At 42.9% G+C, this 20,799-nt stretch overlaps 1 protein-coding gene and 1 long non-coding RNA gene across 7 annotated transcripts in view; one reads left to right on the forward strand and one right to left on the reverse strand.

Moving 5' to 3' along the window:
* MPP5 (membrane palmitoylated protein 5) overlaps nt 1-20,799 on the reverse strand; it is a 129,748-nt gene that overhangs the window by 4,599 nt on the left and 104,350 nt on the right. For all 3 annotated transcript variants that reach the window (XM_030559793.1, XM_030559794.1, XM_030559795.1), the window contains exons 10-13: nt 19,309-19,380; nt 17,218-17,385; nt 16,189-16,391; nt 12,777-12,887 (exon numbers count right to left, since the gene is read on the reverse strand). In XM_030559793.1, the coding sequence (XP_030415653.1) occupies nt 12,777-12,887; nt 16,189-16,391; nt 17,218-17,385; nt 19,309-19,380 (554 nt within the window). The remainder of the gene's footprint in view (nt 1-12,776; nt 12,888-16,188; nt 16,392-17,217; nt 17,386-19,308; nt 19,381-20,799) is intronic.
* LOC115650215 overlaps nt 1-20,799 on the forward strand; it is a 76,189-nt gene that overhangs the window by 3,462 nt on the left and 51,928 nt on the right. For 3 of the 4 annotated variants that reach the window (XR_004000036.1, XR_004000037.1, XR_004000038.1), the window contains exon 2: nt 5,021-5,166. This is a non-coding gene — a long non-coding RNA (uncharacterized LOC115650215). Of the gene's footprint in view, nt 1-5,020; nt 6,028-20,799 lie in introns of those variants that run through there. The other variant, XR_004000035.1, reaches the window with a different exon arrangement.

Consider the following 20,799-nt stretch of genomic DNA (forward strand, 5'->3'; position numbering starts at 1 on the left):
AAAACCAATTGCCCTGCTCCAGCACTGGGATTATGGTGGTGAAAGTAACCATCTTGAACTTTTGCTTTCTGATAAATTTGTTGAGCCACCTGAGATCGAGGATCAGTCGCCATCCCCCAGTTTTCTTTTCTGTTAAGAAATAATGGGAATAAAAACCCTTCCCTCTGTGTTGTTCGGGCACAAGTTCCACTGCTCCCACCTAAAGGAGATGATGTACTTCTTGGAAGAGTAGTGGCTCATGAGAGGGGTCCCTGAAGAGGGATGGGGAGGGTGGGTGGGTGGTAGGCAAAAAGAGGAAGGGACTAGAGTAGCCATTTGTGACGAGCTCTATAACCTACTTGTCAGTGATAATGCTCTGCCATTGGTGGGAGAATGGCTGTAGGCGGTGTCCAAAAACAGGGACATGAGGTGTAAGCGCTGAAGTGGGAACATTGTTTTCTAGGTCCTCGACCAAAACTTCAAATCTGCTTATTAGTTGGAGGGGGTTGAGGTGTTACCGAAGAATTGAGACGATGACGCTGGTATCTGGGTCTCTGGCGTTGCTGTTGTTGCTCCCGTGACCTGTGGAAGTGCTGTGTATATGCAGGGTAGCGTGGACGGTGGTAAGGTTGAAATCTATATTGTCGCCTTCTGGTCATAGCGGTTTGGATTCCTAAAGACCTGAGGGTTGCCCTTGAGTCCTTCATTGAATGAAGTATGTCATTTGTGGTAGAAGCAAAGAGTTTGTCACTGTCAAAGGGAAGATCTCCAATGGTACTCTGGACCTCTCGTGGAAAGGAGGAGGAGAGCCATGAACCTCAGTGCATGACCACTGCTGTGGCGGTGGATATTGCTGTAGTATTGGCTTCATTCAGGGCCGCTTGAAGAGCGGTAACTGATATGATTTGTCCCTCAGAGACTAAAGCAGTGAATTGTTGCTTCTTTTAATCAGGAATGTCCTCAATAAAGTCCATGAATTTGTTACAGTTTTTGTGGTTATATTTTGTGAGAACTGGAGTGTAATTAGCAATACGAAACTGTAGCGTTGAAGATGCATATACTTTACGTCCAAGGAGGTCCCAGTGTTGGATGGGGTGGAGCGGGAATACTGCAGTTTGGCAGCGTCTACTACCAACGAGTTTGGCGCTGGATGGGTAAAAAGGAATTCAGAGCCCTTAGAAGGGATGAAGTACTTGTGACCTGCTTATTTACAGGTAGGTAGGCTTGTAGCAGGGGTCTGCCAGATGGCCTTAACAGGTTCTAAAAGGGCTGCGTTGATTGGTAATGCAACCCTGGAGGAAGAAGAGGGCTGTAGGATGTCTGTTAGCTCATGCTGCTGTTCTGGGACCTCCGCCTAGTTAATTCTCAACGCACTAGCAACTCTTTTAAAGAGATCCTGAAATTGTGAGAAGTCATCCGAAGATGATGTGGGAAGGGGAAGCAAGGCTTCTTCAGGTGGTACCTCTGGGTCTACTGGAATAAGAGCAGGATGTGATTGATCCTGCAGTTGTGACAATGCTGCCTGGTGTTTTGTGTCAGTGGCAGGTACGTCAGCTGGTGATGCTAGGCAGGTGTTGTGCCTGGTTGAGGTGGAGTAGCTAGTGTGTTCTTGAGCATACGCTGCCCATGGGGCCCAATATTGCCACGGCAGTGGGAAGGGCATAGGTGGTGCCATCCAGGGGTTCACACACCATGGAGCAGGATCTTGAGAGTAGAATGAGGTAATTTTTCTGTGATCTCTGCTGACAGGGGTCTGAGGATGGGAATCTTGATAGGATGAAAAATCCCCTTGCGGTCCAGCTTCCTCATCACTGAAGGAAGGCTGTGCAGACCCTGAGTCAGCCATTGGAGAGAAGTATGCATTCAGTAGGGGTGACTGCAGGGTAGGTGACATGAGGAGGTCCCTTGACTGAGTAAATTGCAGTGCTGAGGGTTCTGTGTGAGGTGAAGGCTGTGCAGGAGGAATCTGCTGAGAGGAAAAATTCCTCTGCACCAGCATTTTGAGCCTCAAATCACTGCTGGTCAGCTCAGTGGGTGTCATTGATCTCCCGGCACCAGCTCTGGCACTATTGGCCTGCGGGCGGTCAGGCAGGTCCTGATATGTCGGCACCGCATCCGTCCTGGCGCCGAATGGTGCCAGAAGAGAGGAAGGCAACTGGAAGCCTGAAGCCTCGGCACTGGAATTTTACGCTGCAGCCGCAGGCAGGTTTTGCACGGTGCCGGAGGAGCCTGATGTGTGAAATGTATTCAAGCGAGGAAGCAGTGGGAGGGAGGCAGTAGACCTGCCTGGAGACAGCTTATCCCGCAGGGTTTCCTTCATAGATGACCGAAGGTGCTCTCTTTTCGAAGTTTTTTTTGTTTTCTTTGAGGCGGGGGGAGGGAGAGGCGGCTGTGGTAGGCAGCGGAGCTGGAGTCAACACCTGGGTCTGAAGCTGACCCTAGGGATCTCTGAAGAAGCAGTAGATTTAGTCTAAGCTCCCTGTCCTTCCGTGCCCTGGAACTAAGTTTGCTGGAGTGGGCACATTTGGGAAATGTGGGACTCCCCCAAACATTTTATACATTGTGAGTGCCCATCTGACAGGAGGATAGGCTCCTTGCAGCTAGAGCAGCGCTTAAAGCCAGGGGAGCCCAGCATGTCAGAAGCAGCTGCTGACAGAAACGAAGATTTTTTATTTATTTATTTTTTTTAAAAGCGAAAAGGGTAACTACTACTAATAAACTAACAACAAACTAACTAGAAGGGTAATTTTAACGAGAAGAAGAAAGTTCTTAGTGAGTCTGCTGAGCTCCGTCTCAGGCTGGGGATGGTAGAGAAGGAACTGAGGAGATCGGCCACACATGCGTACTATGAAGGTATACTCAGAGCAGCCAGGGGGTGGGGGACAGGCTCTGCACATGCGTGGCCAGTACGAGTACTGCTGCAAAAATCTCAGAGTGAAGGCGCAGGGACGCAAAAACACCTGGAGTGGAGCACTCACAGGGACATCTCTCGAAGAACCACCATGATTTTGAACATGTAACAATACATTATTACAAGAATTAAAACAGAGTTTAGAAAAACATTTAAAATATGCTCATCTTTAAAAAAGAAAAAAACCTACAGGAAAGAGGCAAGGGACAGAGGCCTCATGATAAGAGTTACCATAAAAAACACACCAGGATAATGAGGAAATGTTAAGAGCCACACAATGCAGAGTTGCTGAAACTAGTTCACCATCTAGTAAATGTTGCAATAAAAACAGAAGAGGAGTTCCAGAGGAATGAAAGAGCAGGTGCCAGAAAAGCAGGAAAATTGCAGGTGAGCTGGAAATGAATGTCCAGGTAAGAGGCAGAAGGAGAACTGGGAAGGAAGCTAGCAGTGGAATGGGATCATTTTACTTCAGGATTTTTATCAGTGTAAACAGATTACAGAAGCATGACATTTCTCAAAGCTTTCTGTGCTTGTTCCAGTGAAGCATTAACTATGGCAAAAAATATTGTTTCCCTATGATACTTGAGATAAGAAGTAAGGCAGGGATTTTCAAAGAGGCCTAAAAGAGATTTTAGGATTAAACCTGATTTGTGTTAGGCTTTAATTAAAAAAACTCAAAACAACAAAGTTTTTTTCGGGAAAAGCTAGAATAGAAGCTTCCACAAAAGAGAGGGTTACTCACCCTGTGCAATAATAGAGGTTCTTCAAAATATGACCCCCTATAGGTGCTCCATTGTAGGTGTGGCAGCACCCTGTGCACCTGTGATCAGAGATCTTCATCAGCAGTGCCCATCAGATAGCACATGCACACCTTCCATCTTGCACCATGAGTGGGACTATATATAGCGCTGTGTGGTCTGACTGCTCCCAGTTCCTTCTCTGTAGCAGAGCTAACCTTTCAGCTCTGATACAGAGGGGAGGAGGGTAGGTAGTGGAGTACCCACAGGGACATATTTTGAAGAAGCTAAGTTACTGCATAGGGGGAGTAATCTGCTCTTCTTCCTCAATTGATGTCCCTCAATTGATGTGCTCCACTGTAGGTGACTAGAAAGCAGGAACCCTAATTAGAAGGCTGGGGCTTCAGAGCGGTATTTACTGCAGATGATAGGACACAGTCTGCTGAGGCATCCTGAGTAACGGTATAGGGACGGGCAAAAGTGTCTGCTGATGGCCATGTGGCCGCTTTGCAAAAGTCAATAATCAGGGTATTATTGAGGAAAACAACAGAGATGAAGAGTGAGCAGGCGGAACGTGCTCTAGTTCCAGGAGGAGGTTGTCAATTATGTAGTTGGGTAGGACTGATGTATACTCTGAGAGATCCATTTTGAAAGGCCTTCCTTAGAGATGGCTGCACCTTTGGCCATTGAGAGGAATTAGCATGATGATTTTCAGAAGGGTTTAGTTCTGTCCAAGTAGAAAGCTAATGTTCATCTGACATAGAGGGTATGCAATCCTGTTGGTTACTGTGAGGCTTTGAGAAGAAGCAAGGAAAGTGGATAGGATTGATTGAGATGGAAAGAGGATGGTACCTTGGGTAAAAATTTAGGATGCAGACACAGAGTAACCTCGTCTTTGTGAAAAACTTTGTACAGGGGGTATGCCACAAGGTCTCCAATTTCACTGACCCATTGGGCAGAGGTGATTGTGACAAGAAATGCCTTTTTCATAGATAAATGAACCCAGAAACACATTGCTATTGGTTTGAATCGTGGTCTTGTAAGAGCACAGAACAAGGCAAGGGTTCCAAGCAGGGGTTGGATCCCATATGTGAGAGTAAATATTTTGGAAGCCCTTTAGGAAACATTTCATGAGTGGGTGAGTGAAGACAGACTGGCCATCTATGTGGCAGTGAAAGGTCGTGATAGCTGCCAAATTCACACAGATGGAGCTGGTGGATAATCTTGATCATTTTAGGTGTAAAATATAGTCCAGGATAAGTGGTAATGGAGCATTGCGTCGACCTAATAGGGGAGACACCAGCATTAGAACCTAGTCCATTTATGGAGGTAAGTGCATCTAGCTGTGTCATGTCTGTTGTTCAAGAGTACTTGTTTAACTGCTTCTGAACAGGTAATTTCTGAATCCTGGAACCATGGAGGAGCGATGCTTTGATATGGAGCAGCTATGGATTGGGATTGAAAATGCGATCCACACCCTGAGAAAGGAGTTGCAGAGTCAGGCAAAGAGACATTGGAGGGCATACTTCCGTAAAGGAGGTACGTATATCAGACTTGTCATGACCATGTCAGAGCTATACGGATGACTTGGGCCTCGTCCCTCTGTATCTTGTGGAGTACACAGAACAGAAAAGGAAAGGCATAGAGTACCAGAGCATCCCATATGAGGAGGAATGAGTCATCCAGGGATCTGTGTCTTAGTCCTGCTCGAGGAAAATTGAGGGCAGCAGGTGTTTTTGCCACAATGGAAAATATCTATGGTGGGTGATTCCCAGCAGCTGAAGATGTGCTGAAGGGCTTGCGTATCCAGTTCCCACTTGTGATCACGGGAGAATTGCCTGCTTAATGATCTGCAATGGTGTTCTGGTGTCCAGGGAAATATGCGCCTGAGATAGCGATGCCGTGTTGGATACACCAATTCCATAATTTCAGTACCTCCAAGCATAGAAAGAGCGGGATCTCTCTCCGCCATGCCTGTTTATGTACAACATGCAGGTGATATTGTCTGTCATGTCTCTGATGGTGCGATGTGCGATCAGTGGGAGAAAAGGTCGGTAGGTATTGCAGATTGCTCATAGCTCCAGGAGGTTGATATGCTGGGAGGATTCGGTGAAAGACCATTTGCCTTGGACTATATGATTGCGAAGGTATGCTCCCCAACCAATCAGTTAGAATCATGGATGGTGCTGGCTGCAGGAAAGGAATCCAGACAGAGACATTTTTGGGTTAAGTCTACCAGAGTAATGAGTCCTTGACCATCATGGGCATGGAAAGGGGTTTGTGTGGGCTGTCTGTGAGGGACATGACTGTACATAGCCATGCAGAAGACACTGCATGTGTAAATGTGTATACTTCACCATGAAGGTGGCTGCCACCATGTGACCGAGCAGCTGGAGACATCTCCTGGCTGAGATCTGGGGGCAGGTTCTGACCCTGCATACAAGATTGACTATCACTGAGAATCTAAGCTGGGAGGAAGACTCTGACTTGTATGGCATCCAGTTATGGTCTCAATGAACTCTAGATGTTGCACAGATGTCAGTGTAGATTTCTATAAGTTTATGCAAAGGCTGAGGCTCGAGAAAAGATCCATTATCATACGGATGGTGTGAAGGGCATTGGTTTCGGATGGGGCCTTGAGACCTAGTGCAAGTATGGAAAGATGACGATGCCCTCTTGTGTAGGGAGGCAGCAATTGCTGTAAGGACCTTGGAGAACACACAAGGAGCTGTCGACAGTGGAAGGGGCAGTACCTGGTCCCCATGATGAACCGGAGGAACCATCTATGGGTAGGGTGTATTGTGATATGAAAATATGCATCCTGGAGGTTGAGGGCCAAGAACCAGTCCCCCCTGTTCCAGTGCTGGGACGATGGTGGCGATCTGGAAGTGTTCCAGTTTGACGAACTTGTTTAGGTTTCAGAGGTCTAGATTCAGGCTTTATCCGCTGGATTGGATCAGAAAGTAAGGAGTAAAAACCCTTTCCCTATGTGCTGGAATGGAGCCGGTTCTATAGCTCCTAGTCATTTATTTCTTGTAGAATGGGTTTGTGAGAAGGGTCCTAGAAGAGAGATGGGGTGGGATAGATACGAACTGGATGGAGTATCCTTTCCAGATGATCTCTATGACTCACTGGTCCGAGTAGTTAGCCTCTGTGATGGCAAGAACAGGGCTAAATTGGTTGCCAATCAGGGGGATGTTGAAGATGGCTGATGTGACAAACAGAGGAAGGCTTCTCAGTCAATTGTGGCACTCTGTACCTTAAAGAAACACCCTGGAACCCCCATATTCACCACTGTCATATAATTATGTTTTGTACAACGTATGCCTTGTGAGGTATCATTTTGAAAGTCTTGATCTGCTGAACATTAATATCCAATTGGATTGTATGTGCTATCATTGTATGTGAAGTTATTAAGTTCTGCTGTGTGTATTACTGAAATATGTTGGGAGGTTGGGAACACCCACAACCAGCCTTTCAGGCATAACAATGGAGTAGCCAGACATGCTGATGGCCCATTAAAGATAATCCACTATCCCAGAAACTGTATACAATGGAAACTTCTCAGAGAGAGCACATAGGCAATGGAGAATACTTGACCAATGGAGGTGGACCCCCTCCCCCTACCATGTCACCAGCATAGATCTTTCCAGCAAGTTGGAAGAAACTATAAAGAGAGGAAGTGACACAGTGACTTGGCCTCACTCCCCGCACACCACCATCTAGAAACAGCTGGAAGACAAAGACTGAACTGGCGAGGGTGGCCCTGGGCTGGAGGAGAGTTCCAGCCTGTGTATTGAAGTTTTGTGACCTATTTGTACCATCTATCAGAGTGAGATACTGCTTGATTCAAATCCTGTTTAGTTTACAGAACTCAGATTGCAAATTTACTTTTATTTCTTAGATAACCAACTTTGATCTCTACGCTTACTACTTATCACTAAAATCTAGCTTTCTGTAGTTAATAAATCTGTTTTATATTTTACCTAAAACAGTGTAATTTGGTTGAAGTGCTTGGGAAAGCTCAACTCAGTTTACAACAGCTAGTGTATGTCTTCTCCACTTAGAGGGAGGGCAGATTGGATAATGAACTTACACTGGTTAGGCTTCTGACCAGGGCAAGATGGTACAGTTCTGAGGTGCAATGCTGCGGGGAACTGGCTGGAGCCTCTCTATTTTTGATTCATGAATGGCTGGGAGAAGCCTTCATGTAACTCAGTTGGTTGTGTCCCTGGCTGTGGATGTCTATGCACCACCTGCCAGAGGTTTGTAGCTTGCCAACTGCATCACAGAAGAGGGGCTCAGCGGTCCCACAGTTTAGGTTGCACCCTTGGAACCCTGTCACATCAACCACACTTCCAAAATAGCTGTTTGGGTGGAGGTGCGTGACAAATAGCATCCTGTGGAGTTGTATGTCTGCATTTGGTAGGGGGCTTCTGTCAACGTTGTTGGGTATCGTACTGTTGCTGGGAGGTGTATTACAGTGGCTGGGATCATGGAAGGAGTTGGTACTTTCTTGGGCGTCTCTTTGGCGCTGCAGTGTAAATGCCCAGAGAGTGGAGGGCTGCTCGGGAATCCTTAAGCGAGTGAAGGGAATCATCCGTACTCTGCATGAATAGTTTGGAGCCCTCAAAAGTGTAGGCGTCCAGTGGCGCTTTGTACCTCTTTAAGAAAGCCCAAGAGGTGCAGCCATGATGTTCATCTCATTACAACGGCAGTTGCAATGGAGCAGGCAGTGGTATCTGCAGTGTCTAAAGAGGCTTGCAGAGCTGTGTGGGCCAAAAGGTGTCCTTCAGCTATGAGTGCCTGGAGTTGTTCTTTATCGTCATCAGGAAGGTATTGATAGAGTTCCTGTATTTTAGAATAATTGATGTAATTATACTTAGCCATGAGAGCCTCGTAATTGGATATACAGAATTGGAGAGTAGCAGATGAATAAGATTTATGACTGAACAAGTCCAATTGTTTCCAGTCTCTAGCATGGTGTGCTAGTCGAGACTGGTATTGGTGTCCTTTTTCTGGCACAGGAACCAGGGAATTTGGGGTGGGGTGAGTTGGTGGGATGGATGCTGGGGTCTGCCAGAGAACCTTGGCAGGATTGAGAAGGGCCTCATTGATAGAAAGGGCTATTTTGGAGGAGGATGTGTGCAGGATGTTGAGCAGCTTATGTTGTTGATCCCTCACCTCCTCCAAAGGATTGGGGAGGCAGTCTGCAATCCTGAGAAATAGCTCCTGGAAAGGTTTGAAGTTGTAAGCTGTGGTGGTGGTGGGGGGCACATGATAGCCTTATCGGGGAAGAAGTGGAGTGATAGAACAAGAGGAGGAAATTCCACTTTCTCCTCATCTGCTGTAGGGAGAGGCTCAGTCTCTGGTGGACAAGAAACTGGTGGAGAAAGCAAAGGTATAGGTCTCCAAGCTTTGCTCCATGGGAGGCTTCCCAAACTGGGCTTTTGTAAATGGTTCGGGGTCCCAGTTTGGCCAATGTGGAGAGAGTGGAACATGGGGCTGCATCCACGGTGTCTATACCAGAGTTCTGGTTCAGGTGTGGACTGTGAATAGGAAGTTGAGGAAGTTGTTTGCTCCTGTCTCGAGTAAGGAGGAGTGATGGAGCACTCCTCCTCTTCCTCGTCATTGAGGGAGGGTGCCGTCCTCGAAGAGGAAAGGGAAGAACACTGCGAGTCTGGAGAAGGTCGAAGTGGGGGGAGGTCATATTTGAGTAATGGTGACTCAGGCATATTAGATACAAGTAAGTCTTTAGGGTATCTGAATTCTTCGGGAGGAGGTAGGAGCATCATCGGTACCGATGTATGAATCGATGCTGAGAAAGAGATGCATTCTCCTGAGCAGCCAGCAGGTGGAGCTGAAGAACTGCTCGGTACACAGGGTTGTAGGTCTGCCTGGTTAGGATCTTTAGACCATTGTTACATTCATGTACTCTGAAGGGCCCTGGAGCTGTGTCCCCTGTCAGAGAACGTTGAGGTATCTGACCTCGCAGAGGATGATTTTCTAGTAGGTGGTATCTCAGTGACTGATGAGGGATATCATTTCTTATTATCAAAGTGGGAAAGAGATGACTCTTTCTTAGAGGGACATGGGAGATGAGAATCAGCAGATGAACTTGCAGAGCAGGGAAAGCTGAACAGTGGGAGAGTCCAGTCCCAGGTCTGATTCTTGATGGAGTGCTTTCTCCATGAGGAGAAGTCATAACGAAATGTCCCAGTCTCTTCTGGTTCTGGCAGTCAAATTGTGGCAGTGGGAACATTTTGTGCGATGCGTCCCTTTACCAGACAGTGAATGCACTGAGGGGGCTGTCTCTTTTTGGGAAGGCAACCCAGCAAGACACTCACCTCTTGAACTCGGAAGATCTGGCCATAAGGGTGAGGGGAAAAAGCTTCCAGTTAGGAAGCAGAGAAATGAAAATCTAAGCTATGAAGTAACGAGTAGGGTAAAGTGAAAAAAAATTTTTTGGATGTGGGAGGGCAGAGGACAGGAGGAAAGAAGAAGAAATTACTAAAATAAACTGAACCTAACAGGTAAGGCACTATATATAAAGGGTCAAAAAGGAGAAGCAGGCTCTGCTGCGGATTCCATCCCAGGCCAAAGGCGGTAGTGAAGGAACTGGGGGGTGGTTGGACTGCACCGCACTATATATACGTCCTGTTCACAGCACAAGACGGGGAGGTGTGCATATGCAGTCCAATGGACACTGTTGACGAATATCTCCAATCCTAGGCAAAGGGGAAGTTGCTGCACCTACAGTGGAGCATTCATAGATTCTTCAGTGGAGCACCCATAGGGACAACACTCGAACTACTAAAATATTCCATCCTGTAACTCCAGTGGGAATAATCAAAGAAAACAGAGATAGTTTGCAAGGAAAAAAATATTTATTTTTCTTATCACCAACAGCCAGAGTGGATAAAAATTGATTTTTTTAAAAAAAATTAGTTTTTAATTTAAATTAGAAGTTTTTCTTTTTAAAAATAAACCTGTTTAAAATTAAATCTGAATTTAAAACTAAATATTCTTATAGCTCTGTGACCCATTCCAAATTTTTAACATCGTTTGAGGCGTGGACACCAAGACCTGAACATAGAACTCCAATAATGGTCTCACAAATGCTGAAGAGATAATACCATCTCCTTATTCATATTTGATATTTCGCTACTTTTGTATCCCACAGTCATGTACGCCCTCTTAGTTACAGCAAAGCACCGACAGCTCACTGTCAGCTGGTTATCGACCATGACCACCAAGTCCTTTTTAGTATCACTGCATTCCAAGATACAGTCTCCCACATTGTGCAACCTATGGCTTTATTTCTAGATGTGCAACCTTGCATTTGGATCATTCAAATACTTGTTCAAATGAGTCCACCTGTTAACTGAAATCCTGAATCCTATACCCTGAAAATGTACAGAAAATGGAGAGTCCAACCAGAAGACAAGCCATCTTGCATAACTATTTGAATTAGACATAGAATTCTTCCCACTCAAATTCAAATATTTAACATAGATATAGTGTCTGAAATCCTATACATACGGAATATTCTTAATTAAAATAGTTTATTATTTTCATTTTTTGGATACCCTTTATTACTATTAAAATTAACCAAAACAGATATTAACATGAATTAGTAGAGCCTGCAGCTTTGGGTTTCTCCCATAATCTTCATTTTACTAAGCTTCCAAAACAATAAACTGCTAGTAAAACACTTAGTTTGCGCTCTAATTTTAATGCAGGAATGTCATGCAATTGGTGTGCCACACACTGATCCCTTTGTTCAGTGGCATGTGCTGGGTGTTTTCTATTGCAGCTTGGATTCTGATTAATACATTAAGATATCTCTCAATGACTGGTGTATTATTGTAGTAAAATTACTGAACAGTCTTTGCCTAAAGTATTTTTGTCTTAATGCAAACTACAAATGCTTTCAAACGTATTTATATTCTACAAAATAGCATCCAGTCTGCATATCTGTTCAGCAAACTACTTCTGCTGTTCAGATATGATTTGACATTTGGATATATGCGGCCGGGGGGGGGGGGGGGCACTCACCTTAGGAAGCTAAGATTAAGTTTGTAATAAAAAAGAATTTCAAACCTAAAACATCTAAGGCATTTTTAACCAATAGAACTGAGGCACACAAATTATGCAAGTTAATTGTACTTGAAGACTGGGCAAATTACTTCCAATGTCATGAGTCCATCGCTGTAGTGTTCAACTCCATGCCTGCTGCTCTTGGGAAATGTCTGGCTCCAGTAATGTTTACTCATGACCCTGATCTACACTGACCAAAACACTGTCTTTAAAACTATATTAGATAACAACTGCTCGAGGTTGTCTTCTAACACAAGCTGGTTTTCTAGGGAAGACAAACTCACAGAGAAAAGTGGCAGAAGAGCGAACAGTGGCGTGAGAAAAGGAGAAGGGTATAGAGATGGATAGAACTGAAGCAGGAATGTACACTTGTCCCGTATGAGTCATTGTCATATTTTAAATCTTTTCTCGTTTTCCTTTGCACACTTTGCTAGTTTTTTATTCTTTAAATTTTAAGTATGAAAATAATAGTTGAAGCCCGCTTGCTGGCCCATTCAAGTATTTTTAACTGGTGGCTCACCATAGCTCTGGAGATAAGCACTTCAAAGCTTGACCCTTGACTCTTAGGCATGCATGGAGTAAAAGCACTAAAGCAGCAACTGATCCCAAGTTAAAAAGCAGATCTTCAAGCCCAAAAGAATGTCAGTGTCAGTTGCTCAAAGCCACCAAGTGTTGCAGGCTGGATAGTATGCAGTAAATGAGACATGTAAATGAGATAGTATGCAGTAAAAAACCCACTAATTAATTTGTTTTGATTTAGATTTTTGTTTTTAAAGGAAAATGACAGGAAAGAGAAATTACCATAGAACTACATGCTAGATCAGCACCAGATTGCTCTCTTCCCACATAATGCACAACTCAATGAGGCATAGGTTCCGAAAGTTAAATATTTAGATTTAATTCTCTGGGCCTAACATTTTTCATATTACATATTTTAGATTGCAATAGTAATGCTTAATATTTTTTATGCCAAATTCTTTGGAGTTGCCTTTATCAATAGAGCTCCAGACTTGTAAACAAAGCCCACTTACTAAGAAATGTTAAATTACCTTTGGATTTTTACCCTCTTTGGCCAATAAAGCACGTAGCCGCTCTTGCGAAGGTGGTGCAATGAAGATAATATATGGTTTCAAGTCTGAATTGCGTAGGGTCTTCAATGACTGAAGAAGAAAATGTTCCATTTATTATTTCAATCTCATTAATATTTGTAAAGGAAAAGTATAGATGCACTGTTCACATAATGTTCTCAAATGCTAAGGTAACTCAGTATAAATTTAAAGAGTTTATTTAAAGTTGTGACATTCCTTAATAGCAGCATTATTGTCTGGCTACGTGGCATTGTTAAACATCACTAAACTCTAGTGCCATTCACCTTTTCCTGTGCAATTGGTATTACAACTTTTTTTCCCCTTGCTTATGGAACCTCAACATTTACTCTCGCTCAAGAGTTCTTCACAGAAAAGTAGGTCAACTGTTCACCAAACTTGACTTGGCAGAAACTAAATATATGAACTCAGACTAATTACACTTCTTTCAGTGTCCATAGTACAAATAGCCTTAAACTACAGTTGCAATTTCTCCATATACAACTGAGAACCAGTATATAATGCGTTGTTACATACTGTCAAAAATTCCATATATAGCATTAACCTTAAAATTAGAAAAACAAACTAGTTATCCCCTCTCAGTTTATCTTATCAAGACACATCAAGTGCATTAGTGATGTGCTAAACATCCATTTTGCAGTTTTGTGGTAAGATCACAGGATAGGGAGTCAGGAGAACTGGATTCTATTTCTGGCTCTTCGAAGGACTTCCTTCTTTGTGACCCTGGAGAAGTCATCACCTCTCTGTGACTCAGCTTCCTCATTTTCAAAATAAAAATACTGACCAGCCTCACAGAATGGTGTTAAGAAGTTTAATTAATTAATTTTTAATTATGTTTTGAGATTCTCTCATGGACCATCCTAGAGAAATATGGAATATTACACTACGGATTGGAATGCACGATTAGTGTAAATGTGAATTTTTAAACTTCTGAAATAGGGTTAAAGTTCTCCAAATGTATATATTTAAAAGAAAACAATGGAAATCATTTACGTAATTCCTTTGTAACTACACCAATGTGATTTTCCACTATTTGTATTTGATTATCTAATTGCTATTTTACACACGGGCTTAACAAATACAGGGCAATTATATGTGATACTGTAGCTGGCATAACTAGACTATAAAAATGCCCTGCCAAATCATTTTGGTTTTACTAAAAAGTTAAATTCTAATGTGCAGTTTTACTTGTTATTAAGTAAGTACGTGCTCTGGTTATTGTACATAGAGCTGACCAAAAATGGGATTTCTGATTTGCAGAAAGTTTTTCTTTTTCTAAATTTGGTTTTGTTCCAAATTGGAATGAATTCAAGTTGTTTCAAAGTTTCTAGTGAATTAGAAATCCCCAAAATATTTCATGAATCAGAAAGACTGATATATGGTGTTTTCTAAATGAAATCTGCTCCCCAGTACCTTGACAGTGGCTGAGTGAAACCAACATGAATGTCAATTTCACTTAGCAGCTGTTAGGGTAGTGGGGTCTGTGCTTCTGGGGCAGCCCTGCCACGTGGATCTCCCCAACCTGGGGCAGTCTGCATGGTGCAGCAGCCCCAGAGATGCACATCCTGGGACCACATCCCAGGTCTTCCAGGTTCTGCAACACGGAGCTTAGAAGGCCCGAGAGCCCCAGCGTTAATAGGTGTTCTGCGGTCTTCCAGGCTCCCTTCAGTAGAGTTAGGGGTCAAGCCCTGGTTAGAGCTGGAGCTCCTATGGGTTTCAGGCTCCCAACTTCAAGGCAGTGAGCATGGAAGTTCTGGCATGTCTACCTGCCCCAGAGTCATGGAACATGCAAGACCAGGTCCTCAGGCTCATGGCAGCCCATAGGCTGGAGCTGTCCCAGAGTCATTGAACTTGTAATATGCTGGCTCCCTAGCAGACCAGCAAGCCGGCAGGTTTCCCATGGCCCCATCAGAACCTTGCCTTTGATTCGCCAACAACTTACCTAACCTGAGAGGTTTTCACAAAATATTTTGGGTTTGACCAATTAGCACTTTACAATGGAACTGTTTCATTGGAAAATTTACAGCCAATTCTAATTTTACACCACCTTAAATATCCCTTGGTAGATTCTTGAAAAATAAATGTTATTTCTTAAAGTAGTTAATTACTAGACAAGTGAAGTAAGTACTTTGCTAATCATAACTCCTCGGCTATTGCAAGTTAATTTCCCTGCTGAACCAAACCAGCACAAAATATTCAGTCACATTACAGATCAATTATTCTACTCTATTCAAGTTCTTATACTTCACTCATCACTGTAGTGAGCACCTTCCTGCGTCTGTCTCTCTGAAATAAATCCCACCAGCATATGAATTGCAGGAGTGAAACAAATTCTGAATTTCAAAACCACTAGATTTTTGTTTTAAATAGTTTTCTTTTAAAGTTATTGTCATTTAATTGGAGGAAACCCCACCCCCTCTTTTCCAAGCATTTGATGAAAGTTTCCCCTCTAAACTGCATGCTGAGTTTCAACCTGAGCTGGAGTTTTACCATATGTTTCAAAATATGTTTAGAATGAAAAAAGCTTGATCCCTCAAAGTACAGAATACCCTTCCTTCAACTTTCACTTAAGTCAAGGGTCTCAACTACACAGATTTATTCCACATGCAATTAAAGCACAAGCACTGGTCCATGTTTAGATGGTACATTATTGAGCATTCATGCTATCAATCCTATTTCATCTGCATTTATCCCTGGGTCAACACACACATATAGTTAAGTGATACAAACTCATTGCCCTCTGTGGAACAATGGCAGGAGGGCTCATAACATTTTACAGCCTTTGCTGTAATTTTACAAGATAGCAAAGGCTAAAAAGAGGTCATATCAGTAACTGGAGTTGTTTAAAAGTATTGCTGTATATTCCATCCGCTAGAGCTGTTCTTTCTGGGGACTGCATGAGCATTCCCTTGCAAATCAGTGCCTTAGGTGAAAAGAGAGGTACCGTCCCCAAACTATTCCACCATCTGCAAGATTTCAGAGTCCAGACAGTAAGAGGATTCCACAGCAGTGGGGGAAGGTGGGCATTATCAACATTCCTTAAAAAACTTAAAAGTACTTAGGGCTTCAGTTTCCAGAGCACTTTTCACAAGTACTATTTATCTACAGAACAGATATGGATCAGGCTGTAGATATACAAGCTTCCTATACCTTATATGTCAGAATGCCTGAACAATATATAAAAGGGGCAGCCCTAGGGATTGAACAGGCTACATACAGATGGATTAGTAGGAAATGGATTGTGACCAGGTGTTCGTGTCACACAGGCCACCAGTGTGGTTTTACTAATACCAGATGTAGTTCCTTCATTAACATGTTCAGTTTTCATAACAACTGCTGCAATGAAATGTAATACCTGTGTATGGAGATTTAAAAGGCATATCTTGCCAGAGTTGATTACTTGCCGCACAGAGTCTATGCTGGTACCATACAGATTCTTCTCAAACTCGCCATGCTCAATAAATTTCCCTGCAGCTATGTCAGTCTCAAATGCCTGCCGTGAGATGAAATGGTAATCTCTGCCAGCCACTTCATTCTCTCGCCTACTCCGAGTGGTATCTGAAATTAACAACAGCCAAACTAACGTTGAGAAAAAAAATGGGTGTACTTCTCAAATTCCAAATGGTTCAGGAGTAACACACCTTTTCAGGCTATAGTACTGTGCAATATCCAATTAGACAAAAGGGCAGCTATTCTCTTTTCAAAAATAAGTATCGTTAAACAGATTAGTCTGTGACAATTATATGATACTGATCTTGCATTTAGTGATTTTCACCCAGAATGATCTGGAAACTCTTTACCAACTAGAAAAGAAATCCCTTCACTATGCAGCCACTTTGGATGGAAAGCTCCAGCTGTTTAACAACACACAGCAACATAATTCAGGACACGTAGTGGAGAATATCTTATTGAATGGAAACTGCAGGGGGAATTTAGGAAAGCAGAGTATAATCATCCCAAATTGGAATTTAGCCAGGACCCCCATGTTAAAATCACTATTATGAAGTGTTCCATGGGATTTTTGACTACTGTAAGTGTCCCAATTTTATGTCCTATCTGGGAGGAGAAAAAAAGCACTTCCAGCAGCACCAAACACCATGCTGGGGCACCTCTCCCCCCACCCCCTGCACACCTCTTTTTCTGCACTTGAGAAGACAAAAGGAAACAGCTGTTGGACTTTGGGGAGGGGCCCTGACCTGAAAATATGGTCAGTAATCTAACAGAGCATGTGGTGAGAAAGTCTGCTTTGCAACTAAGATAGTTTCCCAGGTGGGAACTACTTCAGCAACGCATTGTAAGGCGCCCAAGGTTGCAGGGCAGGAGTGACAGCCCCCCACTAGTCTGAATTGTACCCCATTGTGTCACATCCTCCCTTCAAACTTACGAGGAACTGCAGCTGCAAAGCGATCTACTTCATTATTCATTAGTCTCTGACGTAGTTCATTCTGGCCGCAGTTCTGTGGGCCAATCAGGACAATGGGCCTTTTCCTATTTGCTGGCTGGTGATACAGTGACATTTCCTCATAGGTTAAAATTTCTTCATTGTCATAATCTTCAAAAAGAAAAACAAGCAAACCTCATGAAAAACATTTAAAACAAAGATGACAACCAGATATAGATATGACTGATGTTATTATTATATGACAAAGACAAAGTGGGTGAGATACTATCTCTTATTGAACCAACTCTCACAGACCTCTTCTTCAGGAGTGGAAAAGGTAACCAGAGTGTCAGAGCTAAATACAAGATGGGACAGATTGTTAAGTGTAAGGGGTTAACACATTGCAGGAGATCACTTAAAATGAAACAAGAAACCCATGGATCATCACACTTACCTCCACAGATCAATTAACCATCCCAGATACAAGGAGGAATCTTATCTACAGCCAGGCACTCAGATACTACAGAATATGCTCAAGAGAACCTGTTTCAGTTCAGGAAAACAAAACAAAACCCCACACACCTCTACTCCATATGGGGCATCAACTCATACCCCCAGCCTTTTTAAGCTCATCATCAGAAGCAAGCTTTCCACAGACCAGGATACACTAATTCAAAAGCAGCACCAGACCAACAGATGCAAAACCTGCAGACCTATTTCTATGGTTACGATGATTAATAACCCTCGCAACACACCCTTCAAGACCTATGGGTCCTAATATGCCAATCACAACATGTGGTGTACCTCATCAGTGCATCAAATGCCCCAGCAACAACTATCTATCCTCTCAAATAAACCAGACAATCTCTATCCCTCTCAAATAAACTCATAGGAATATGATAAAAAGACAAACATTCTATTACCTGTGGTTGAAAACTTTACACAAAGCAATCACTCCATCTCCGATCTCGCAGTCCTCATCCTCCCAAGAAAAACTATATAACCCCTTCAAAAGAGGAGGCTGGGAATTTGAATTCACAACTCTACTACACACTAAGAATCATGGACTCAATGGAGACACTGTTTTTATGGCTCACTATAACAATTTTTAACTTACTAACTCTCATTTGTCCTATGACTGCAGAGATGAATTGCCCACTTCATTTTAAGTGGTCTCTGTGGCATTCAAAAGCTTCTCTTTTCTACCAACACAAGTTGTTCCAATAAAAGACACTACCTAACCCATCTTGTCTCTCTCGTATCCTGGGTATAACAACACTATTACTATATGGCAATATTAAATGCAGTGTGAGCCTGACACACAATGTATGGAGCTTAGGGAAACCCATATCCCTTCCTTTCTCACTGTGCACCTCTCACTTGAGTCCCTCTGACAGGTGTATCAGCCTTGTGGCTGAGAACTGGAAAGATCTCATTGCCTCTGGTTATTTCTCCAGGATTGCGCTATTCAGCAATGAAATTCTTCTGACAGGAAGAGGAATGTAAGTGTGCTGTCAGGCCCTAATGGCATGGGTTTAGGGAATAAATTTGCTGATATGTTTATAAATCACGTTTCTAATAAAGAAACAGTAATTCAGCGATTATTTCTTGGTATTTATATCTATAAACAAAATTCAATTTTTTTCAGACTTTGTCATACATCTAATTTGCATTTACCATGAATCCCAAAGGTACTTTTGTATATAGAACTCCACTGGAAGGAACTTTCTGGGGACACAGTTTCAGTCTCATATTGAATATGCATACAACATTCAGTATGAAATAGCAGGGACAAGCTTTATGTAGCACATAAAAAAATGTGTTTGTCATTGTTATATCAAGGCAAAGAATGTTCAGGACATTTTAACAAGATTCACCGCTACCTCAATATAACGCTGTCCTCGGGAGCCAAAAAAATCTTACCGCATTATAGGTGAAACCGTGTTATATCGAACTTGATTTGATCCGTCAGAACGAGCAGCTCCACCCCCCCAGAGCGCTGCTTTATCGCGTTATATCGGGTGGCATTATGTCGGGGTAGAAGTGTAATTCTAAATCTGGCATACAGTTCACAGCAGGGTTATTACTACTTACCATCATTTTTATTGGCATTGTACAAAACTTTTTTCCGTTTCTTTTTATTTTTCTTTGCACACCAGAGTTTTCCTGAAAGTCAAATTAAAAAATCACTAGAATCAGAAATGCACATAAAACCAAAGCTTCTTTTTCCTGACTGTATACTTAAAGATGGTAGGATACATTTTGTCTTTCTACATATTTTACCTGTATTTAAGCAAATTAAGAAATAGAAGTTTCTATAGATTACAGATATGTAGTATTAGATTCATATAACTCCTACAACACAATATCAAGAGCCTCCTGCATTGCTCAGACTCGTAACCTCAGAGCATCTAACTCTTCTTGCTCTCTTACCTAATACATCCAGTACATCAAATACTCCCACCTTTTCTTCCACATTTCCAAGGGCCATCCTTTCTGTTAGGTCTTTACTGTTAAAAACTCTTGACCATACACTCTTATTTTGTGTCTTGACTATTATAAACTCTTACTTTCTGATTGCCTCAATATCCCTCATCCCTGCCAATTCATACAAGACAGTTGATAAGGACCTTCTCTTCGTTGCTTTGACCAGACTTTATCCACCCTTGTCTAGTTAAGGTGGTCTCAGAGTGCACAGATCTTTAGAAGTTTTCTTCTAACCCACTTCCGTCACTATTGTAGCAACTGAGAGGTGGTGGATGAAATTCCTCTCAGACAGTCAGAGGCTCATCTCTTGCAGCTCTCTTGAATTACTCTAATGAGATCTGCATGTGCTATGAGAACACCATTTGAGTATTAAAAGTTCCTACACAAACTTCTTGCCTACATTTAGAATTTCAAAGAATTATCCTATCTGTGCTAGATCAACAGGTGGGAGAATTTCCTAAAATTCTGTATGTAGACAAAGCTCCAGAGTCCCTGTGACAATCAGAGTCCAGATACTCCAAGGAGAGAATGGAAGGTTTAAACCCCAAAAATGAGCGGTTGAACCAACTGACTGCATACTGTATTATGGTACTGTAAAAGAGTATCGAGTAAGGTCTTTTATGAAACCTTGTCATGGTCTGAACTTAATGGTCATTAGGACATATCTACAAACTATGGGTATGAATCTACAAATTTATGTACATAGAAAAATGCATTCATGACCTGTACTACAACTTCAACTATACCCAAGACTGGCCTTAGAGAAAATGGCACCCTGGGCAAACTTGTATTTTGGTGTCCCACATCCATCATCCCTGGCTCCCAAAGGCTCCCCCCTTCCATCACCTCTGGCCCCCACTGCCTCGCCCAGTATTTAATTTGTATTGAAAGAGATGACAGAGTTCAGCCCTTGCCCAATTTAAGCAGTGGCAGGGCAGCCTGATACTGGTGGGTGCTAGCTGGGCACCCAGCTCTGATAGCAACACCACCGTCAGCAGCAACGCAGAATGAAGGGTGGCATCTTGCAAGAGCCCACGGCCTTCGTGCAGCCCTGTGGCTGACCTGGCTCCTGGACAGCATTTCAGATTTTACAAGGTG

This window comes from Gopherus evgoodei, chromosome 4, assembly GCF_007399415.2.
Source record: "Gopherus evgoodei ecotype Sinaloan lineage chromosome 4, rGopEvg1_v1.p, whole genome shotgun sequence".
Classification (NCBI taxonomy): domain Eukaryota; kingdom Metazoa; phylum Chordata; order Testudines; family Testudinidae; genus Gopherus; species Gopherus evgoodei.